Raw genomic sequence first — 24,385 nt, forward strand, 5'->3', positions numbered from 1 at the left:
GCTCCATGAGGTTGCAGGGCTGAGCCACGGGGCCCACTGATGAGGATGCAGAAAGGCCAGCGGGGACAGAAAGGGAAGGTGGCCCAGGAGCTGCAGGAGGCCCCAGGTGAGGGGTCACAGAATGACCCCAGCAAGCAGGGCCCCACCCCCCCTTCCCACCAGCTCTGTCAGAGCCGGTCTGCACCTCAAGGGAGCCCAACAGGCCCAGGTGTGGCCCAGAGACATCACCTGCGGAGGCTGTGGGGAAGCTGGGCCAGGCTGAGGTCCCTCCCGCAGGGGAAGGGCAGGGAGGAGGAGCTGGATTCCAGTCCCCCAGGAACCTGGAGCCCGGAAATCCAGAGTCAGAGCAGGAGACACACCCATGCAGGGCGAGCTTGAGCCCGAGGCATAAAAGGGAGAAGGATGGAGCGGGTCACACAGCAAGAACACACACCCCTGCACCCGGGTCACTCAGCACTGCTCCAGAGAACAGTAGGATGGGGGAGAAAACACACACACACGCCTCTTTTTATATAAAATTGCATATTTAATTTGGTCATGAATTCATAAACACATGAATATTTTGTACCTAATGGCCTTTCTTGTATTGTTTGATATTTCCAACAAACTCTTCTAAGGTGGGAACTTCCAATGGAGAGGAGCATGAAAAGATACCCAACCACTAATGAAACACTTATTAAGTGCCTATCGTGGGTCAGGTGCTATTTGGACTGGATATAAAACAAAAAAGACAACTTCATGCTCTCATTCAGCTTACCTTAAATAAATAAACATGACAAACACTGACAAGGCTAATACTTTAGGTGGGCACTTAAGGAAGTCCTCCAAGAAAGGAACAAGTGAGGTGAAACGTGATTGGCAATAATTCATTTATTTCTCCTCTGAAGATGAATGCAGTGTCCACAGATGGAAGAGCAAAGGCAGGAAACGCCTGACTTCCAGGGAAGGGAGGGGCAGCAAAGTGTGAGCTCTGGAAGGAACAGGGAAAGGGCTGCAGCACCAAGGCCACCGAGGTAGGACCCCTACCAAACTCCACTAGAACACCATGCCCTGAACATGTCTAAATACTCAGCCAATTCTAGTTTGGGCCCAGCCATACCACTCTTGGATACACAAAGTTCTGAGATGGAAAAGACCAAAAACTTGAGAATTACTACTTCCATAACATTATCTTGCCACGACTGGAATACTACAGAGATAGGTGGGGCGGAAGGAGGGCTGAAGTGGTTACAAAATATTTTTAAAAGTAAGAGAAAGTGGTCTACCATCCCTCCGCTGAGGGTGCTGCCATGCATCTTCCTTATTTAGACAGAGCAGTCAAGTGAGGAAACCTCCCACCAAGTGCTGGGAGGGGCAAATGGAGGAGAGGAAGAATCACAAAGGGAAGCCAGCTTGCAAGCCTTTATTCTCAAAACAAGATTGCAATATAGAGATTGACCAAGATAGCAGAGAAGAAAGACCCTGAGCTCGTGTTCTCTCACAGGCACCCAAAATGACAACTATTTGCAAAACAACCGTTGATGAAAAAGATCGGAACCTACCAGAATAGATCTTCTGCAACTAAAGACAAAAAGAAGGAACCACAATGAGATGGGTTGGAGGGGGCAGACTCACAGTGTAATCATGTCCCATACTCCTGGGTGGGCAACCCACAAACTGGAGAATTCTGTTGCAGAGGTTCTTCCCCAGGAGAGTTCTGAGCCCCACATCTGGCTCTTCAGCCCAGGGGACCTGCACCAGCAAGATGAGCACCCAGAGCATTTGGCTTTCAAGGCATGCAGGGCCATTAATTTTGGGTGTCCCAAAGGACTGGGGGAAATAGAGACTTCACTCTTTAAGGGCACACATAAAATCTCATAAAATGCACTGCGACCTAGGGCAAAAGTAGTAATTTGATAGGAGCCTGGGCCAGACCTACTTGCTTGTCTTAGAGCACGTCCCAGAGAGGCAGGGCATTGGGTGCGGCTCACCCTGGGGACATGGACGCTGGTAGCAGCTGTAATTAGAAGCTCCTCCTACTGCTGGACACTGGTGCTGATAGGCATCATTGTGGGATCCTCCCTCTAGCTCATGAGCCCCAAGAGCTAATGAGTTGGGTGGGGGTGGCCAGCCCCACCCAACAGCCTGTAGGCACCAGTGCTGGGATCCTTCAGGCCAAACAGCTAACTGAGCTGGGACACAGCCCCAGCCATCAGCAGACAAGCTGCCTAAAGACTTCCTGAGCCCACAGACACCTGTAGGCGTGCCTCCAGACATGACATTGCCCACCAGAGGGCCAAGACCCAGCTCCACCCACCAGTGGGCAGGCAGGGGCCCTGCCCTCCAGGAAGCCTTCACTAGCCTCTGGACAGCCTCACCCGCCAGGGGACAGACACCAAATGCAAGAAAACCACAATCCTGCAGACGGTACACAGCAGGCAAGACCCTGTCTGTCCTGGGAACAGCTGGGACCCAGTCCTGCCCACTAGCAGGCCAACACAAGCTTCAGGACACCCCAGACCCCATACCCAACTGTGTCAGGAGCTAGCTCCCCTGCACCAGCGATATGACACCAGCTCTGGAATTCCTGGGCCCTGCAGCAGACCTCAGGACAGAGCTCTGCATGCCAGTAGTCTGGCACTAACCCCAGGACCTGGCTTCAGCCACCTGACTGAGGACTTAGTGGCCTGGCAATAAGCCTTGAAGCAATGCTCTAGTCATCCTTCCTATGAATATGCCTGACACAGAGTCCTTGTGCAGCCAGCGGGATCCCAGGAGGCCTCACAATGCACCCGCCCCAGCCTGCAGAACCCATGATAATGTGGTAAATTTCCCATTTAGCACATATCCAATATGGACTAGATGCCACTCAAAGGGTTCAGTGCAAGTTCTTTCCAAACCTGGCATTGCCCAAATATCCTGAACCCTCACTGCAGGTGAGCACAGAGGGACTCGTAGGCACATAAACACTGGGATGCCACTGGCTGGAGCCAGGACCCTGCACAGGAACTCCCTTCCCAAGATGATCTTGGGAGGCCTCAAGAAAGTGTCTTCCCAGCATCCACACCTGTCTAGGCATTGCCTCACTCCCTGCCTCTGGCCATCCCTCTGGCTGGAGCTCTACCACTGAGGTACCACCACACCTAGCTCTGTGTCCACCAGCATCAGCCCTTAAAAGCCCAGCGTTCTCTGGACGGGGGAAGACAAATATTCCCTCCCTTGGTGGCAAACTCGGCTATGGGGTCTCGGGCAAGGTTGCTCAGGCCCCTGGCTGTCAGTGACTCTCCACAGGATCAGGGGAGCTCAGGCAGTTCAGCTGGACTGGTAGCCACTCCACTGGTCCTAAGCTCCTATTTTCCTCCCAAGCACAGCAACCTCAGGCTGGCTGGGCCCTGGGGTCCTCGCCTTCATACACCGTATTGCTGGAGTTAGGTGATTCTCTGCCCCTCCTGGATGTTCTCACGCCTCTAACCAAGGGATCCCAACACAGATGGGCCCATCCACACAACAGATGGACCTAATTTCAGCTCCAGCCTAGCCAGTTTCCCCATGAACTGAAACCAACCTAGGTCTCAGTGTTATCCTGGTTTAGCTGCTTTTCAAAGATAAACTGAAACCTAGTAGGGTTAAGTAGCTTTTCAGAGATGACATAGGTGGGAAGTAGTAGGAACAAGAATTCAGAACTTGATCTCTCTTGAGAGAACTTGAACATCTTTGTTCTTCCTACTCCTGCAGGCTGTGTGCCCTTTTGCCTGTTACTCTCTCTGACCTCTCCTCAGATACGTGGGAAAGGCTTACTCCGACCTGCCCCCAGAGCAAGCCCCAGAGACCCACTTCTGAATAGGGAGACTAAGGCAGAGGTGGAGGGAAAGGGCTGAGCAGAGGACAGGAGGAGCCAGGGAGCCTGGGAGTAGGGCCTGGAGGATCACTGAAGTCACTGGCAGAGAGAGGGACTTGAAAGGTCTGTCATCAGGGACTCCCGACCTCCCAAATGGTACACTGGCATGGGCTACTGGTACTCACTGCCAAAGTCAAGCACTGACAAGCTACAGAGGTGAGAAGAAACTAACAAAAATCAACTAGAGGGTTCCAGTTTCTGGTCTGGGATATAAGGAGCTTGGAAGTCATCACTCCCATCCTCAAAACAAGGAAACTTGAACACACTGAAAAGTCAACAACTTTTCTTAGACTCCTCAGGGAATTGAGGTCACAGGGCAAACCACTGCCTTGAAAATTAGTGAAACAGGCAGACACACAGAGTCACAGCTTACTTGAGTGAAGCCCAGGAGTGGAAGCTAGATGCCAGAGCCAGTAGTGGTGCAGGAGAACTTACATTTTCATTGATGAAGTGCTGGAGGCTTGACGTAAATGAGCTTGAGAGTTAAAACTCCAGGGGAGTCCAGTTGCAGGGAGGCCCCACACTTTCATGATTTTTCCTTCAGCAGCCTTATTAGGTTCTCAAAGCACAGATCAGAGAAAATCCCTTCCTGCTTCTAGTCGGGGGGGAAGGGGTGGGGGGAGGGTGAATGTAACCATTTTGAAATATGCTCTGAGCATTCTATTCTACTTAACAAAAGCCTGCCCTCAAGAGAAACGATTTAAACAGAACGTAATCTATAGCGTTGTTTTTAATAGCCTAAGTGACTGTGGAAAAAGGGTAATCCCCAACTCCATCGCCCTCAACCGTTCCTGTCTCAACTCATGGAGGGAGTGGTACAGAGAATCATTTGTGAAGGTCTGGGGTCCATGGACACAGGCTCACAGAGACCTAATTATAGACTACAGAATATATCCTACCCACCACAAACCTCACCACCACCTCTAATAGAGCTCCTATATAAGAGGGGATTACAACTAAAGGAAACGCATACCTTAGACCTTATTTAAGAAGTCTCTAGGGAAGTCCAAAGACAATAGGGGGGACAAAAACGAGGGTATGAGAAAAACTTTTATCCTCTGACACCTATAGCTATGCCAAATAGTAAGAAGAGTAACTGCCAGCCAGATAAATATAAAATCTCACACTCAAGGCCTATTTACTTCAGTTTCTTTCACTCAGTCCACCACGTCCAGCTTTCGACGTAAAGCTGCAAGCCATAAAAAAAGACACACACATAAAAAAGCAGTTTGAAGGACAGAGCAAGCATCAGAAGACAACTCGATTATGGCAGACATATTGGTGCCTGGGAGTGGGATTTCTGGGTCGTACGGTAATTCTATGTTTAGTTTTTTAAGGAACCTCCATACTGTTCTCCATAGTGGCTGTACCAATTCACATTCCCACCAACAGTGCAAGAGGGTTCCCTTTCTCCACACGCTCTCCAGCATTTGTTGTTTGTGAAAACAGGGATTATTTAGAAGTGTCCATCTTAATTTCCAGACGTTTGGAGGCTCTGTACGTCTCACTCTCCTTTTTATACAATTTAAAGCTTCGACTTTGGACACAGTGGAATAAAATGCCATTATGTTTGTTTAGTTACTTTATAGAGGTCCTCCAAATATCACTGAAGTGAAGTTTTGAAGTATTAATTTTACATAGTAGTTCTCAGACTTTTGCACCTGTAACCATAAGTGAATTCCCAAAAAATATGTAACCCTGGCTGCTGGAGCCATGTTTATCAGGGGAAGTTCACAGACACAGGAATAGTGGGGCGTTTGTGGGTCCCCACTGCACACTCTTTTCTGGGCCAGCACACAGGGATCCAGTAGGGATCCAGGGTCCAGGAGAGGGACCCAAACTTTGCTTTATGTGTCCATGAAGTCTTGAGGAAGGCTGGCCTTCCTACTGCAGGGAGGCAGTCTTGAACAAGTTAGCCCTGTCCTCTCACTGCTTCAACAACCATAATTTTCATTACTCCCTCTTGCTCCCCAACCCCACTCAGGTAAAAGCAGAGTTTCTCATGGGGTTGCCAACCTTTTATTTTTCAAACATTATCAACATCGTTTCATAAAAGGAAGGACATTCGAACCCCTATTAACTAAGAAGCACATATTGCAGAATAAGCTCGTTTGCCCTAAAAGAAGACCCTTAGGTATTTCCATGGACCATCCTTGATTTCTCCATAATGATACTGAGTAGTGCAAAGTTGGTGCTCAAGAACACCTTGGATGATGGTGTGCTATCAACAGCTGCTGTGAAAGAAAAAGCTGGCATCCTTGGTGGCTCTATGGGCCGAGGAGTTGAGACAGTAGGTGATGTCTCTGTGCTGTCAGTGAGGGCTGTCCTCTGCCCGCACCCCTTTTAATCCCTTTGTATCCCTACCACCTGAGGAATGAAGGGCAGTGATGAATTATTGGCAGAATTGCCCTGTCTGATAAGAGGGTCACCTGCAAGCCAGAGGGCCCGGGAACACATCTCTCCCTACCCACCACTTAACAATCCCCTTGAAAGAAAGGTGCAAATTTGTAATAGCTGTACTGTTAAGATATGCAGTCTATGATTCGGAAAACTGTGACTCCTTTCAATTTTCCTTTTGGAAAATTGTGCCCTGTTCTTGGAGAAACATGACATTTTGGAGGGAGAACCCAGGCCAGGTGGCCAAAGTCTCTGTCAAGTCTGTTTCTTCAGCCAATACTTTGATTTCAAGTGAGGGCGTTGGAGATGAGTGCACCTTCACCATGATAGCCTTTCCCTGGTATCACTGGCCGAGGTTCCCTTTGGTGAGTATTACGTACAAAAGGTTGCCCAGCACCTACCTCGCTGCTGCTCCTGGGATCAGGCACCTCCTTTGCACACCCTGTGGATCGTGGTCCTTTCTCTGATGCTGTGAATGTGTCACTTGTTAAACTATTATTTCATGAGGGCTGTAAACTATTATTTCTTGATGTCTGTGCAAGTTTCAATTCTGAAATTTCTATTTCATTCTTCTTACGGATTGAAAAACACTAGTGAAATTCCTCATCTTACAATCTATGCTCCTTAACATTAACCCTAGTCTTCTTAAAGTCCTTGGTCTTGCTCTCTCGGAGGCTTCCTGGGGCTTGATTCCAGTGGGCTGGTGACGTGGACACCACTGAGCTTGACAACATGCCATACTCCACCCAAGCCTGGAGATCTCTGGTGTCTGGGGGAAAAGGCAGGGGCCGTGAGACAGGAGACAAGAATGGAGGTAAATTCAGGGGTAAAGCCCAGGGAAGAGTCCATATGTCAGTTGCAGGTCAGCTATGTGCCCTCTGTCCGAGAAGACGCCCCTCAGTGTGGGATGACCAGCTGCTCTCAGAGAGAGCGAGGCTCCTGGGCCCGGCTTCTCATGTGATACTGGGCAGATCCTATGCACAGAGGCTGTGGCCTGCAGGGGGCGTCTATCAGCACCTCTGCAGGGGTGAGGGGCCAAAGGGGGCCATGGGCAACCTCTCCCAGGAGAAGTCACCTGTCCTGGGGCTGGGGCATCAGTCCCACAGACCCACACCATCTACCTTTCTACCTGGGTTCCAAGCCCAGCAAGGCACAATCCTGACTTCCCCAGTGTAGGATTTCCCCAGTGTGTGACAAGCCAGGCTACCTGGTGTGTGGCCACCTACCCCGAGGGTATAGGTTAGCAGGGCAAAGCCCGTCACTGCCCACTGGTGAGGCAACTACAACAGCAAGGTGAGCTTTTGAGAGCAAGGGTCAGGTGTCAGGGAGGAGAGGCAGAACCCCAAGAAGGGACCCATCGCCCAAGGCCACATCCTTGTCCACTTCTGTGGGGTCAGTCAGCTCCAGTGTCTGCTCTGAGGTCACAAGACCCCACAGTACTGGCCATCACAACCACCTGCCTCAGAGCAAAACAAGAGGGCACGAGAGCAGGAGGCCCATATGAAAAGTGTGGTCCGTTGAGGAGGTGCTCCCTGGGCCAAGTGACAAGCCATGGCTTCTCAGGGCACAGCTGCCCCTAGACTCAGCATAAATGTCTGAGCTGTGAGCCCATTGATTCTGGGAAGGGTACCAGCACAAGGTGAACAGATGCTCCATACTTTGAGTTAGGCAAGCCAGGAGCCAAGCACTGACAATCAGCCTGCATTACACCCTCATGTTTCACAGGGCAGGAGCCTCTGGTGTGGCAGGGGGATGGGGCCTGCCCTGAGGTCACAGCAGAGGAGGTTTGCTGCTGGAAGGCCATACACAGGATAGCTGTATAGAATGTGATCAAAGGCTCTCTGGTGCTTCATGCCATTCAAAACCAGGGGCTATTAAAAGCCCGAGGGTAAGATACCGCCAAATTCTTGCTGAAATTTCTGAGCCCATCCTCAGATCCCAAATTTTGCACAGATTGCCAAAAGTTCCATGGACTTCTGGTCAAGGACCCGATTCATCTGGACTGCTCAGTGCACAGCAAGATTGCCTGGACAGGGCCTAGGGATCTTGCCCACACAGCGTTCCCTGACATTTGCTCCTGGAGAACCACCTGCCCAGCTACCGACATCTCCTCCTTCCCTCTAATCAGGCTAAATGCAACTGGGAGAAAGGCAACACAAAAGGAGGCAAGTGTGGAAAAATAAACCCGACAGTGCTGTCTCTCCCAGCCAAGACTAAGAGCCCATGAGTCTACCCACTGCACTCACCTGAAAGCCCCCACACATCACCAGGAGCACAGAGAGCACACAGGCCATCAGATACACCTGACCTCAATTTCCTCCTGAGAGAGCACTCAGGGGCCTCCCTGGGATTTGGAGGTGTCAACAATTCACTGCATTATGGCTTGTGCCACATAGCAATTTTGAACAAGGATTATAGTACCAGTAAACTTTAAGCACTGCTTTAAGTCCAATCACTTTACGTTTAAAGAGAGAGGAATTGGGACTTCCCTGGTGGCACAGTGGTTGGGAATCCGCCTGCCAATGCAGGGGACATGGGTTTGATCTCTGGTCTGGGAAGATCCCACATGCCACCGAGCAACTAAGCCCGTGCTCCACAATTACTGAGCCTGCACTCTAGAGCCCATGAACTACGACTACTGAGCCCGTGTGCCACGACTACTGACGCCCGCGCGCCTAGAGCCCGTGCTCTGCAACAAGAGAAGCCACCGCAATGAGAAGCCTGCTCACCGCAACTAGAGAAAGCCTGCGCACAGCAACAAAGACCCAACGCACCTAAAAACAAATAAATAAATGAATGAATTTTTAAAAAGAGAGAGAGGAATGGAATATTTTAAACAGAGACATAGGAGTCCTTTAAAGGGCCAAAAAATGTTGCTTGCAGCTTTTCAAATGGGAAAGGAAACAAAAAATGACTGGGTTTGCTGTTTTCCTTGAATTTGTCTAGTACTAGCACTAGATAATGTTGACCATCTTCATGCTTGATCACAAACATGATGCTGTAATGTTCAAACTGTTGGTGAAACTTTTTTAATCTCATGATTTACTCTGGAACAATTGTGTTGACATAGGTACTGATGGTACAAAAGCAAAGGTGGCAGAAGTGCTGGCACCTTAACCCAAATCAAGGAGTGGCACCAAACTGTACTAGTTGGGCTTGTATTCACTATCATACACTTGTATTACCAGTGCCAGTTCCAGTTAAGAATGTTCTGTCTTCAACAGTAAAAATGATTTATGTTAGTAAATCTTGACCATTGAAACTGAACATTTTATAGTGTATGATGAAATTCAACATACTAACGTATGTTGAAATCAGAACTTAGAGATTTGGAAACTTCTCAGCCTATCCATATTTGAAAGTGAGAAAGTTGTTCTGAAGAAAATTCGAAGGGTGTAGCAGGTGTGCTATTAATTGAATTTGTCCCCTCAGAAGAGGCCAGGAATAGAGAAGGATTAAACCAGCAGGGACACTGCCAGTTTGAACTAAAGGGGACAGAGACAGCCAGGCAGAATGAGGGAAGGCTGTCAGAATTCTTGGATTCTACAGAATGGGAGACTAGAGCAATTCGGCTGTGAATGTGTACTCCTCATTTTTTTTGTTTTTTGCGGTACGCGGGCCTCTCTCACTGTTGTGGCCTCTCCCGTTGCGGAGCACAGGCTCTGGACGCGCAGGCTCAGCGGCCATACCACCGAGCTGTGGGGATGATGTTGCCACCCCAGTGGGCCTGGAGAGCAAAGCCTCAAACCAAAGAGGATTTTTCTCGTACCTTAAGATCTAATGGGATCGGCCTTGCTAGGCTTTGGACTTGCTTGGAAACTGTCACGACTTCCCTCTTTCCTATTTCTTCCTTTCGGAGTAGGGATGTCTATTATATGCCAGTCCCACCATCGTATTTGGAAACACTTAACTTGTTTGGGTCACAGATTTACAACTACAGAGAAATTTTGCCTCTGGATGAATAATACCTCCAGTCTCCCCCATATGTGATTTAGATGGTGTTTAGATCAGACTTTGGACTTTAGATTTTACAGTTGATGTTGGGATGAGTTAAGGCTTTTGAGGCTGTTTGGATAGAATGAATGTGTTTTGCATACAATAAAGACACGAAGTTTGGGTACCAGGGGCAGAATGCTATGGACGTGTATCCCCCCCACCAATTCTTATGTTGAAGCCCTAACCTTCAATGTATTTGGGGATAGGGCCTTTGGGAGGTAATTAGGTCATGGGAATGGAGCTTTCATAATGGGTTTAGTGCCCTTAGAAGAAAAGACACAAGAGAGATCCGTCTTTCCCTCTGCCACGTGAGGACACAGCAAGACAACCATCTGAAAAGTAGGAAGAGAGCTCTCATCAGGAACTGAATATGGCACCTTGATCTTGGCCTTCCAACCTTCAGAACTGTTAAGAAATTACATCTGTTTTTCAAGCCACCAGGTCTATGGCATTTTGTTATAGCCGTCCAAGCTTATGAAGACATAGAGAATATGTAAGATGGTCTAATATACATATATCCAGGGTTCTAGAAGTAGAGGCAGGAGAGGATGAGTAGAAGTAACATTTGAAAAAGATAATATTATGTTCTAGATGAGATGAAGAATGTGTTATCAGTTAATGAAGCAAAATGGATCACATGGAGGATAAATTTTTTTAACCTGAAACTAATCACACGTCAAGAAACTGGAGAACACAAAAGACAAAAGAGATCTTAAAAAAAAACAATTAGCAAGGAAACTGATCGCCCACCATGAAAGGGTGTACTGATGGCATAATCTGAAAAAACAGTAAAAAAAAAAAAGCCATATTCGATGGAATAAATACTCAAAGTTCTGAAAGGAAAAACTTTTCCTCTGGAACTGATTACCCTGTCACATTATAATTTATAAAAGTTCACCAACAAGGGAACTGATAAATCATTTTTAATGTATTCATACAATGCAAAATTATAAATACTTAAAAAATTAAAGAGCATCTGATATATCCATTTTTCTTAAAGTAAGAATGTTGAAAGAAGAAGCCAAAGGCAATATGATTTACATGACACCATATATAACCCCAAATATTATTATTATACATAATTGTGATTATCTAGAGCTGTGCTAAAAGCATAAACATTTTTATAAGATGGATATTTACCAAGTTCTTGACGGTGACTCTCTTTCTCATTGTTGGTGAGACTGCAAAATGGGACAACCCTTACAGAAAACAATATGAGGTTTCCTCAAAAAATTAAAAATAGAGGCTTCCCTGGCGGTATAGTGGTTGAGAATCTGCCTGCCAATGCAGGGGACACGGGTTCGAGCCCTGGTCTGGGAAGAGCAACTAGGCGCGTGAGCGACAACTACTGAGCCTGCGCGCCTGGAGCCTGTGCTCCGCAACGAGAGGCCACGACAATGAAAGGGCCCGCACACCGCGATGAAGAGAGTGGCCCCCGCTCGCCGCAACTAGAGGAAGCCCTCGCACAGAAACGAAGACCCAACACAGCCAAAAATAAATAAATAATAAATTTTTTTAAAATTAAAAATATAACTACCATGTGATCCAGCAGTCCCACTTCTGGGTTTGTATCCAAAAGAATTCAAAGCAGTATCTCAAACAGATACCTGCACACCCACATTCATCGTAACTTTATCCAAAATACCCAAGATGTGAAGAAACCCAAATGTCCGTCAACAGATGAACGGATAATGGGGTCTATAAATACAGTGAAATATGTCCTTCCTTGAAATAAAAGGAAACCATGTCTCATGCTACAACATGGATAAACCTCTAAGACATTATGCTAAGTGAAATAAGCCACTCATAAAAGGACATGTCATAGCCACTCACATGAAGTATCTAGAGTAGTTAAAATCATAGAAACATATAAAGGTGATTGTCAAGATCTCAGGGAGGAGGAGGGAGAATTAGGGAGTCTCTGCTGTCCCAACCCCCGCCTGGGTCCTGGGGAAGGAATCAGAACTCAGAAGCAGGAGAAGAGGCTTTGGCCATCAGGGAAGGGGGGGTGAGGCCCAGGGTGCGTTCACAAAGGATCAGAGCATCTGAGTGCGTTAGGAGGAAGGGGCTTCAGAGGTGGGCCAGCACTTACCATGACGGGGGCTAAGCAGGCTGCAAGCGGGGGCAGTTCGGGGAGACAGCAGGGGTCTGCGCCCTGGCCCTCATTGTTTGTTCGTCTCACCCTTATGAGCGGGTCATTTCCCCTGCTCTGATGATTCGAAGTCTCTGCCGGCACCCACAGGATGGTGACTGAGGCCTCCACACTCCTCAGCATGGATCCCAGCTCCCACCCAGATCTGGGGCCACAGACACCTCTCCCCCAACCCTGCTGCCCCTGTGAGCAAGCTGTTCTTGTGAAATGCGGTCAGAGTTTGTTAGGAGGAACTACTTTATAAGGGAATACAAATCAGTGTTGATACCAGTACACACAGATGTCCAGCCACGGGTGGAAAGGGAAGGGACAGTAGTTCTGGGGTGTCTCTGCACACCCATAGGCCCCTAAGGCCAGTCCCCACAGCCACAGCCAGATGGGTCCTCCTCCCTCAGTTGAACGAGATGCTGCTGCACAGAAATCCCACAAGTTCCACAAAGGGGTCCAACTGTCACTATCCTTATACACACCTTTCACGGGTGCTCCATGAATTTCCCCGCACCCATTCCCCTTGTTGCATCCTCATTGGGATTAAGAGGTAGCTGCGTCCACCACTCTCCACATTGCAATAATCCCGGTGGGACTAGAGGATGCTCCCACTACGACGAGGCAGACAGTCCTGTCCCCATAGCCAAGACTTTTCCTCTCTGGTCACTCCACCCACACAGGAAACCCTGGATGAGCGGAGGTTCATGCCAGCGCCGTCGCCTGGCCACTTCAGGGAAGCAGAGAGAAGCTCTGTAATGACAAGGGCTGTCTCCAGGCTCCATCCTAGAAACTGGTGAGTGTCCAGAGGGCTGAAAGGCACAAAAGCAGCTCTGCCTCCCCAGAAGGTTCTGGGATAGGGCCGCCCTGGAGGGCCGGCCCAGCTGTTCCCTACTGGCTGCAGTGCTTCTTCCACTTCTTACTCTTCTCTGTGACACACGGGTCACACTTTCTTTTTCTCGGCTGTGAGGGGTGAGCAGGCCCCAGAGCCAAGCCTGGCCTCCCAGACACCCCGAGGCCAGCCCCGGCGATGGGCAGCTTCTCAGCAGCGGCTGGGTGTCCACACAGAGCCCGCTTCCTCGACTTGGGAGCGGCTGGTGGAGCTGGGCTGAGGCCTCTTCTGTGAGGGGAGGGGGCGTGGGGAGCACTCCGGGCCCCCCAACCTCCAGGGGAGGCCAGGCCTGAGGCATGGGCAGGACTCTGGGACACCCAGCCAGGCAGCAGGCTCTGCAGAGAGCCGAAGAGGAAGGCCAGGCTGGGGAGCTCCTCGGCGTCGTCACTGGAGCCGTCCCTGGGCCCTCGGGCCTCCCGAACAGGAGAGGCCTCTCTGAGAACAGACGCATCCCTGGGTCCCAGTAGAGGGCCAGCGCGCCTTTGACCCTGGGGAGGGGAGGGCCGTCCGGCCCGGAATGGAGAGACCTCCTGACGTCCTCGAGAGAGAACAAAGACTTTGGGCCTGCACAGGCCAGTGTCTGTTTGGATGAGCCTATGAGGAGCCTCAGAATCAATCTCTGGTGGGCAGGCTTCATCACTGACCCCTAGATGGGGGTCTTGGTCATGCCTCTGGGCACCTTGGCCGCCGTCAGACACAGAAGGACTTGAGCGCATTCCGGGTGCACTGTGACTCGGGGCTGCCCGCACACCCTCGTCCTCTTTCAAGGCCAGGAGTCGTTTCTGCACCAGCTGGTAGGAGGGAGGAGGACAGTGTTAGCTCCACACACACGTGTGAGAGGAGGAGCCCTGGGCAGTGGGACAGTGGCCCTTGGGGGAAGGAGGGGACGGGGGACCCCAGGACTCGAATCCAAATACAGACACTGTAGCATTCCTGCCATCCTCCTGCACCTCATTCCCAGCTTTGTGCCCTTCCCTCCCCTCCCGGCTCCCCATCCTCTCCTTCCTTTCACCCAGCACTGCACCCACCCCAAAACGGGCCCTTCCCCATGCCAGGCCTCCCAGGCAGGGGAGGGATGGACAGCGCCAGGTGGCCATCCAGTTCTGGGGCCCTACCTCTCCCCTGTTCACTGGGGTCCCTCCGTGCCCTGGTCTTCCTGGGTGTCCCTTGTCTCCCGTGTTCTACCGGGGATCCCTCCCTCCTCTGGCTCCCCTGGGTCATCTGGGTTCCCCTGTTCCCTGGATCACCTGGGGTTCCCCTCCCGTGGGGTCCCCTGGCTCCCTGAGTGTCCCTCTCCCTCCCGTGGCTCACTTCTTCTGGGGTGAGCCCTTCCTCCTTCTCCAGCTCCTCCACTAGGGCCAAGAGATCCAGCTGTGCATCTGGGGAAAGCAATTCCGCCAGGAATCGAGGGTGAATGACTGCCTCCACCTGGGACAGAAAGAAGAGGCTGTGAGCATCCTTGGCCAGGAGTGGCCTGTGAGACAAGAAGACCCGGAGGGAAAGTGAAAAGCAGAGACCCACCCCACTCTCCTCCACAAGGCGGGGATGTTCAGCACACACACACACACACACACACACACACACACACGCACGCACACACACACACGCACATACACAGTCACACACAAAAGAGCACATATACAGAGGCACAGACACACAAAGGCATACACACAGACAGACACAAACACATACACACATACATCTGCGTAAACCTCCCCTAACACCAGGCTCAGGAACAAGGAGCTGAGCTTAAGTCCCAACGGCCTGAGCAGAACCCAGATCTTGGGTGCTGAGTGTTCCATGCCCTGGCATCTTGTAGACCCCAGGCTCCAGGCCTAGCCTACCTCGGTGACAAAGTCCTCCTGGGAACACAGCTTGTCAATGTAGCTCAAGAGGCCCGGGTCCGAGTAGATGCCGTCCTCTTCCTGCTTCAGCTCATTTCCGTCCTCTCCACCTTCTGCATCTGACTCGCCTGTGGCTGAGTGGACGGGCCCCACCAGCGCATCCATGATGTCCATATACTCCCTCACAGCCTCGGGGGGAATCTCCTCGGGTGCCTCGGGCTCCGGGGGCTGCTGGGACCTGTGTGGCTTTGGGCAGGAGGGCTGGGCCCTGGGGCCGGACATCCTGGGAGCACAGGCTGAGGCAGAGCGGGAGGAAGGGAAGGAAGGTGAGGGACTCCCGGTCCACCTCCTGACCACCGAGCACACGTTGGTGAGTGCATTGTTTGGGGAACATTGATGTGGGTGTGGGGGGGTCAGGACCACCTGAAGCCTCATGCACTGTTGGAGAGGGGAGGTAAGGGGGGCATCTAAGAGAGTCACAAGTAAGGAAGTGGGGAACCTCCAATTTTCTAGGGGTCTCGCCATCAAACCCACTTCCTAGGCAGACTTTGTGTGGGGTCCTTTGACAGGGAGGTGTGAGAGGAGTTGCAAAACTGACCAAGACAATACCCCGCAGTGACAAAGGGCAGCTGAGACCCCACGCCCCCGCCCCCACCTCGGTGGCTGTTTTGGTTGAAAGACCAATGCCCCTGTCTTGAAGGAAAAGGATCCACGTGGGGACAGTGGCCAACCCCAGGCCCCTGTTACCTGTGCCTTCAACTCCAGTGGGAACCTGGGTGCCTGGCTGAAGGCCCACTTTCGGGGCTGGGGGCCCCCGAGGATCCAGCTTCGGTGGGGCTGGAGGAGGCAGGTCCTGCGCGCACTGCATCCACTGCCACTTCTGAATCTGCATCTCCTCCTCGGCCTCAAATTCCATGAACCTGGGGGGTGACAGAGGCACAGGCCACCCTGAGAAAAAGGCCTGGGTTCTGGAGCCCAACAAAGGCAGCCAAGGATGAGGGATTGGGAGATGTGCCTTGGGGCTGTCAAGGCCCTGTGAGGTGCTGTCCACAGCAGAGAGCTGCTCCTGGAACTGATACAAGATCTGCGACCCTTCCTGCCTCACCAGCACTGGAGGCCTTTCAACAGCATCGACCCAGGTCGCTGAATCGAACCAGGTCAACGGGACACGTGGCTGACCCAGGGGGCACCCTCCTCATGCCCCCCGTCCCCATCCAGAACCACATGAAGGGCTGACAGCCAGAGGCTGGAACAGGCATGTGTTCCCCACAGGGGTCCTTGCCCGAATCCAGGACCCTGGGCTGGGACTGAGAGTCCTGGAACAGAGACCCGGAGACAGGGCCGAGGAGAGGCTGGACGACATGGGTGCTGAGCTTAGAGCAGAGGCCTTCCTTTCCTCTGAGAGGCGCTCGTTGGTTTGCTTTTCTTTCTTAAACCAAGGGGATTACCATGGAGCAAACAACGGAAGGGCCAGAGACCCTCGGGCTGACGACAGCTGGCTTCCCCAGCCTCTTCAGGGATGCCAGGGTACCCACTCAGGCCACTTTTCATGAGGAGAGGGGGTCCCAAATCTATGTCAGTGGCTGCCAGCCACCCACCACTAAGGAAGCAGCAGGCTGGCGGGTGGAGCTCTTTCCCCGGCTCAGCCCATATGGCCGGAGTTGGACCCCAACTGGACTCACAGCGTCACCCTGCCCCATCCTGAGACCTTCATGTCAAGGCAAGGGTAGGTCAAAATCAGGGGAGGGCAGAGCTCCTGGTGGAGGAAGGACAGAAGACCCAAACCCTCAAGGTGAGGGAGGGGTTTCTGGAGGACAGTAGGGCCTCTGGGCTGCGGGGCCCCTGTTCTGAGTGACAGTCCTTCTCCTTTGTCCTCTCTGATGAGCACCCCCGCGGCCAGACCCTGCCCTCACCCACTCGCCTCAGCCTCCACGCAGCCCCTGGGCCCAGGACGCTGACTCACTTTTCCGCTATCTTGTAGTAGATCATCCGGTCAACGTTGCCTATGCGCTGCCATTCCTGCACGGCCCTGCACAGTCCCCACTCCAGCGTCATGGTGGGCTTCAGGCGGGCCACGGATCGAAGCACTGGGCTGTAAGACCTTGGGGTCAGTCTCCGTGCCCAGCCCAGCCGCCACCTGCCTGACCCCACCGGCCAATGTGGACCACACATCACTCAACACAGCATGACTGAGCAACAGGAGGGTGGGAGGCAGGTGTCTGGGAGGGCAAAGACAAGCCTTCCCGGCCACTGCAGTCACCGCCTCACACTCACTGAGGATGACCATCCACTCCCAGGCTACAGCTGGGACACTGTGCCTTGGGGAGCTCTTTTCCTCTTCAAGGCTGCCTTTTCATAAGAAATATCACTATCATCAATGAGGCGTGGCATGTGCCAGGCCATCTGCTAACACTTCATAGATTAGCCCAAGGAGTCTTCTGCCCGGTCCTCTGAGTGAAGTGTGACTGTCCCGTTTTTACGAGGGACCGGAGGTTTAGGATGGAAATGCCTGCCAGGCTCACAGCTCTAGTGGGAGAGAGCCCACGCCCTTAGGAGAGCTCTACCGTCACCCTGTTCCTAGTGGAATTCTCCACAACAACGAAGTCGAGGCGTGCATTAAGCGCTCTCCTGGGCCCCGCGCTCCTCCCCCTCCTCCGAAGTGACCTCCCCCGGCCACGTACACTCAAGTCCTGTATGAAAGGAGACGGCACCACAGGAGACTGTGGCATCCACTCCTTGGCTCCTCACCTTACAGCACGACCCTCTCTGACTGCAAGTCTTCAGTCCATATTACCATGAGAATCATGGAAGAGCAAGTTGGCTAGACTCTCAGGGTGGTGGGGTCAGTTGAGATAAGGCACATTTCAGTCATGATGTCATGGACTGGCAGGCTTGTGCCTTCCAGTGACCGACAATGTGCCTTCTCATAGCATGGACATCGCCCTCAGACCTTGCTTCCAGTATCCCTAGAAACCTAACCTGCGAGTGCATCCCCAGGTCCTCTTTATCTAAAAGCTCCGATAAGCTCACGACCCCCTGAGCGTTCACTCACATGAGAAAGCAGGAAAGAGCTTCTGCATCAGGACTCTGGGGAAGGTGTCTCCGCGCCAGTGGCTTGAGGCACTGCCAACGTCGGAAGTTACTGTACACACTCTGGGGGTTAGAGCAGTCACCCTGCGAGGCGTAGGGCTGGTTGGTGGCCAGGCTGCCCTCCCTGGAAGTGCCATGTGGCCAAGGCCCAGAGTTCACTGGGCGAATGATAGGGGCCAGCTGGGCAGCTGGTGGTAGAGCTTGAGGAGGAAAGCCTGGGGTCCAGCCTCCCTTGCCAGCCTGAGTAACTCCAACAGCTGGAGCAGTCACAATGGTCTCCATCGCAGGGGGTGCTAAGAACACGGGTGCAGGACATGCAGCAGTCCCGCTGAGGGCCCCTGGAGCGCTCCAGGTGAGGGGGCCCTGAGTGATGATAAAGGTCTGAGTCTGGGGGGCCTCCACTGGCCTCCCTTGTGACCTGACTTGGACAGTGAGGTTGCAGGCCCCAGGGGCACCGGGTCCACGGCCACCATTAGCCACCAAAGGCATCGTGGGGAAAGCTGGCAGCAGGCTGCCAGGAGGGAATGCTGGGGTGATGGGAGGTGGCAGGGGCTGCCCCCAGGGTGGCCGGTGCTGGGGGCCAGGAATGGGTGGAGGATAGAGCACTGCCATGGAATCAGACAAGGAGGCACCAGGGTTCATGATGACATCCGTTCCCAGCACTGGAGATGCTGTTGAGGCAAAGGAAAGGAGTGAATGGGGGAGCAGAATGGGCCAGTGGGACAGAGGCTTTCTGCGGCCTCAGAGTGTAATCTCCACAGGTGAGAGACACCTGGACAAGGGAAACTGCAGTGTGCGAATGTCTTCAAGTGCTTTTCATGCCCTGACCTCCAGTTGAGAATTATTCCACCGGTGACCCCGCGCCCATCCACCAAGGCCCCTGACCCCTGCCTGCCGAGGAGAAATTGTGTCAGCAAGCACTCACTTGGAGAGCCTCCCTAAGGCAGCCCCTGGCAGCTAAGCCTCACAGGCTGTCTCCCAAGACCTGGAACTGTGTGCACATCCGCTCTGTGAGAAATGCCCCTCAGCTGGCGTACTAGCAGGTAGGGACCTTCTGCAAGGTAGGTTCTAGGCACCCAAAGGCCCTTTGTGGACAGGCACTGTGTAAAACATTAGGGCCCCACCTCCTGCTCAGTCCTCCTTTTCCTGACGCTCAGTATAAATCCCCTCTTTCTTTCCTAGCCTCACAAAACAAAACAAAATGCTGGAAAATATCCATCTAATGGAATCCTGATACAAACCCATAACACTGGCCCAGAATGCACCTGCATCTCAGAACAACCCACAGCAGGTACGTAACATGGGCCAGGTCCTGCCACCCCCTCCCCAGTGCCCAGAGTCACTGTCATCACTCAGGAGTTCTCTTCCTAGGAGGTGGGGGCGGGGGGTCTGAGAAGTAGGCGCGTGTCCCTTAGATTCTGTCATTTCACAGCCTGTGATGGCTGCAGAGGATTAAACAAGGGCCAGGGAATTGTCATGTTACATTGGTCGTGGGAGTATAGACCGCCGGTGGTCCTTCCGCTTCCAGCTCCCAATAACGGAGAGACAATCTGAGAAGCAAGCATAAGCCAGGTGCCATGGCGACCAAGTTGTCTGAAACACATCCCTGTTCAGGAGAGCAAGGTACACGCCACGGTGCACCTAATTAACCAGAATAGGTGTCATAGGACGTTTAATAGTAACACAGAAGATCGTCTTCCTGACCCTGGGCTACACTCCTTCCCCCTTTAAAAGAGGAAGCAGCCTTCCTAGACATTCCACCCGAAACAAGCCCACTCCACATCTGTTCCCTGTCCATGAAGGAGTGACATGAAATATGAACAAACTCTTCCTCTCAAGGCAGCCTGAGGGTCCACCATGAGATACTGGACAAGATGAAGTAGGTCTGAAGTACTGCGATTCCACAAAAGGAAGAACAATTCAGAGCAACTCAGGAACCTGAGCCCTCTCTTGGCTGAAGTTACACGGTTGCCCATCCCCTGTTGAATCCAAGGCAACAGTTACCTGAACTGAGAAGTGAGCTCTGGGCTGGGAGGAGTGGACTGCGGTGGGCTGTGGGCTGCGGCAGTTAGAGTAACCTCCTGCCTAGCTCTCGGAGAGGACACTTCACTGCAGGTGTGGCCACACACAACCCCATTGAATAGTTTTCTCACCGAGACCATCTCTCCCCAGGGCCCCCTGAGATACAGTAGGCTCCTGTTCAAATCCCTTTGAAAGATATGGTGAGGCAAGCTTCAGGTACCTCAGGAACACAATACAGGTCTAGGCTTTCCTCATGACCCTCCCTGTGTCACCACAAGGACATCACACACATCCTTACACACACGTTTCAAAGTGGCTTGTCTCCCTTCTAGAAACAATCAACCTGTCTGCTGCCATCCTTTCTCCATAGCCAGGGCAATTCCTCTTGATCCACCTCCAACGACCCCTCCTCCCCAATGCAGTCTCAGGTTTCTTCAGGCTCCCCAGTCTCCCCAGGTGAAATGTCGTTGTGTGTCCAGTGCTCTCTTCTCCCTCTACTTCAGTCCAACTATGTGCCCACAGTGAAGTGTCACATATGAACCCGAAGGATGTGAGAGATGGCAGGGTCTCTGAGAACACACCCCCAGCCTATAGGCTTACCTCCTACTGAAGCCATCCTGCAGGCTTGGGCACGGACTACTGCTGCCTGGTAGCCTCAATGAGAAACGTCAAGACCAGGACCCAGAGAGCGACCTGCTTCAGCAGTTGCTCAGGATCCAAGGAGAGCCACGTTTAAATGTAAACAGTAGCATGTGGGCTGAAACGTTCTGCAGTGGGGGAGGGGCAGAGGGTACGTGGGTCCCGGTGACGTGGGGTGGGGGGACATTCCACGAGGGCTCTGGGAGGTAGGCAAGAACCGGAAGTTCCTTCCATCTCACACAGTGGCAACACAATTGGCGTGTGCCTCTTTAGGCAGTTTATAAACTGGTTTTTTGATTCACGGCACCGATGTTGGACATGACGGTCCCTTCCTTTCACGTCTTTATCCATCAACCTAGTTTTGTGTCCCTCAACACACACTGCTTCCTACCTGGCTCTTGACTTACTTCAACAGAGACTAGACTTTCTGAACAAAATACCCAAGTGTTAGTCTGATAAACACTTGGAGATTTATGGCCACATGGAAGTGAGTATTTGAAATTAGGATTGTCTCAGCAGATCCAGTGTCCTTGACTGCTGTATGTACATCACTCCTAAGGAAGTGGTCCTTGTGCTCCAACCAGCATCCAGCAGGAGCAGCCTTACTAATGATCCTTTGTGCTGGAAAGCCCCCGTCCATCAAAAAACTGTCATGCAGCCCCCATGTCCAAGACCGGAATTCACTAAATGTCTTTCTCATAGTATTCCGTGGTTGTTAAAGATTTAGTTTTTTACCTTTTAAATGATTTTAGTATAATATTTTAAGCGAGTAACACCTTCTCATGGTTCAAAATTAAATTGTGCAAAATGGAATATGCAGTGGCGAGTCCTCCTCCCTCCTCTTTCCCCTGTCAACCCAATCCTTTTTCCCGGAGGAAACTAGTGTTATCTCTTTCATTAAAATCTTCCCAGAGATACGTCATGCAACTAAAAATGAAGGCAATCTATTTTCATAGAGGAGTGGACTGTTAGGAAACTTGTCAAGGCAGATGAAAGCTGAAAACCTCAGAAGATGGCAACCAAGTCTCTTGGGAGAGGACGAGATTCACTGACTGCTATAGCAGCAGAACTCCTACTGATTGTGGGGTGTTGGGGAAGGAAACAGAGGTTTAGAAGGGCTGTTCCACAGTGTGAAAAAGACTCCTGTTGGTGCTTAAGAAGTTCCTTGCCCCTTGTCGGGAAAAACTGACTCAGAAGAAGATGAGAAGATAAGGTGAGAATATTTCAAGCAACATCATGGTGAACTTTATATCTAAAGAAACTCCTGCTGGGGACTGAAAAAAATAAACAATTTGTGAATATCGCTCAGTACTGGAGCTTTTATAATGAAGGAAATGCTCTAATCTTGCAACTGACCAGAAAGCGGATCTGATGATTGAAGTTTCTTTGGGAAGTATTACAAAGTCAGGTCAGTAAGTTGATCCCGCTACTATTTTGTTGTAGTTGTTGTTTTTATTGCCAACCGAAATTCTGCAAGATATTATTTAAAAAGGAGGGAGGGAAAGTAAAATTGTTTCCATACTACCTGCTGTGTTGAAATTGGCCCAGATTGTCAACTCTTTCTCAAAATTATTTTAAAAAACCCAAGCCCGTACAAAGGAAACACCTGTAAATCAACATTTATTGAACAACCTCCATGTCTTAAATACACTGGGAAAAAATATTCTAATGTTGTTGTTTTTATTGCCAACCGAAATTCTGCAAGATATTCTTTAAAAAGGAGGGAGGGAAAGTAAAATTGTTCCCATACTACCTGCTGTGTTGAAATTGGCCCAGATTGTCAACTCTTTCTCAAAATTATTTTAAAAAACCCAAGCCCGTACAAAGGAAACACCTGTAAATCAACATTTATTGAACAACCTCCATGTCTTAAATACACTGGGAAAAAATATTCTAGTAGAGTATATGCGTTGGAAAAACTCTAGGAACGGAGTCAGGAGACAGTATCTTAAGAGTGTTTCCCAGGTCTGAAATTCTTTGCTAGAATTGTTCTTTAACGGAAACTTCAGACTTGCTAGGAAAAAGGACCTACTGCTTTTTGAAAGGCATAAACAAGAACCAAGGAACTGCAGTCCAAAGGGCATGAAAGCACTTGCCCCAATTCGAGGCTGCTGTGCTTACAGCAGAGCTCTCCAGAACTCTTTGTAGATAAGTGCATGGGTTTCACGTGTTCAATATAAAAATCACGAGTGCACATCTCACAAGAGCTGGTTTTAAGAAGAGACCGTCACGAAAGTTCTCGGCCAGGAGCGTCGCCAGTCAAGTTGCGCAGCGTTCCCGACCCTCCATTTCTCTCCTCTCCTGCAGAGACTGCCTGGAGCAGATGCCCGCGCGCCCCGCGCCTAGACGCCTGCGCACGCCTGCGCACGCCCACTGGGGCGGGGCTCTCGGGCACGCGGACCGCCGACCTCCAACGGCCCCCAGCGTCTGTTGGGGCAGTTTGCTTCGGAAGACAGGAGCGCATGCGCGAGCGCCGACGGTGGGGCCCAACGGCTATCCGTCCGGCGGCGGAGGGGCCTGTCATGGCGGCCTCTAGAGTCAGTTATAGGAATTCTGAGGTAAGGGGTACGGGGACTTTTCACCCCTCAGCTGTCACCGCTCTGCGCTGTTGTTCACCCTGTGGGTTATTTGTGCCCTTGTCGGTGTAAGGAGACTCGCCAATATGTGGATTCACGCCCCCATAGAGCTCAATTCCCTTGAGGTGTTTACCCCAGGGTTATTGGCACCGCTGGGGAGCCGGCTGCATGAAGGGTTCCGTGACTGCGGGGCCTACAGTGGGGGGTAAATAGTGTGTGCGAGCTATTAAACAGGTGCCGTGCTAGTCTGCGCGTTGTGAAGAGTACAAAAGCTAGAGGGAAGTTCTTGCGAGTTGAAAACCCTCATCTGGTTCCAAAGGTGTAGCTCAGGTGATTGGAAAATGAGTGAAGATCGAAGGAACACACTCAAGAGTTTCACTAGTGCCTTCCTTCTTATCATAAAAACATCAATCAACACTTATGTTCAAACTGCATTCTTTTGTCAGTGATGGGAGCAACTTTGCTGAATGTGGTCATAAACACGTATTTGTTGTCTGATGTCAAATCATGACTGATTTGCAAGCATAGATGGGGTCTGTACATATTTAATTGGTTGGTGGGAATCTGATATGTAGTCAAATGTGCGGCTTGGTTTTGTCTGTGCATATTTGACTTTGAAGGGAGGTCATGCCTGTGTTTTTGTGAGTGTGTAAGAGTGAGTGCTGTATTTGGAGGGTGTTGAGATGTGACGCAGGCATACTCAAGGAGTTGGTGGTTAGGTGTTTGTAACTTGGTGTTTGGGGAATATGTTTACATGTGTTCTTTTCTCCCATGAATTTGGGGATTTGTGTGTGTCGAATGGTGGATTGGGAAGGATTATCTGCATATGCATAAGGGCAATGTCAGGAGAAGTAGTGGTGTATATTACTTTGGGTGTCCAGTCTGTTTGTTTTGTATATTTGGGGAATGTAGGCT

At 51.1% G+C, this 24,385-nt stretch overlaps 2 protein-coding genes across 2 annotated transcripts in view; one reads left to right on the forward strand and one right to left on the reverse strand.

Moving 5' to 3' along the window:
• Positions 1–13,298: 13,298 nt before the first annotated feature.
• Positions 13,299–21,214, reverse strand: LOC112401447 (NUT family member 2G-like). The gene is made up of 8 exons (XM_024747733.1): positions 21,202–21,214; positions 18,196–18,904; positions 17,107–17,235; positions 15,891–16,063; positions 15,144–15,439; positions 14,611–14,727; positions 13,944–14,090; positions 13,299–13,787 (listed from the first exon to the last, which is right to left on the reverse strand). Exons 1-8 carry the CDS (start codon positions 21,212–21,214, stop codon positions 13,299–13,301), a joined length of 2,073 nt encoding a protein of 690 aa, XP_024603501.1.
• Positions 21,215–23,141: 1,927 nt separating this feature from the next.
• The window catches only part of LOC112401448 (serine protease 42-like), a 73,020-nt gene continuing 71,776 nt past the window's right edge, over positions 23,142–24,385 (forward strand). Inside the window, 1 exon segment of the mRNA XM_024747734.1 lies at positions 23,142–23,452. Coding sequence (XP_024603502.1) covers positions 23,357–23,452 — 96 coding nt within the window. The 5' untranslated portion in view covers positions 23,142–23,356.

Source organism: Neophocaena asiaeorientalis, unplaced genomic scaffold (assembly GCF_003031525.2).
Source record: "Neophocaena asiaeorientalis asiaeorientalis breed wild unplaced genomic scaffold, Neophocaena_asiaeorientalis_V1.1 scaffold429, whole genome shotgun sequence".
Classification (NCBI taxonomy): domain Eukaryota; kingdom Metazoa; phylum Chordata; class Mammalia; order Artiodactyla; family Phocoenidae; genus Neophocaena; species Neophocaena asiaeorientalis.

Coding starts and splice junctions, on each gene's coding strand:
- LOC112401447 (XM_024747733.1), bottom strand. Junction 17,236..18,195: donor GCTCTTTCCTGCTTTCTCAT/GTGAGTGAACGC, acceptor AAGGTCTTACAG/CCCAGTGCTTCGATCCGTGG. Junction 15,440..15,890: donor CACTGGAGTTGAAGGCACAG/GTAACAGGGGCC, acceptor GCTCTGCCTCAG/CCTGTGCTCCCAGGATGTCC.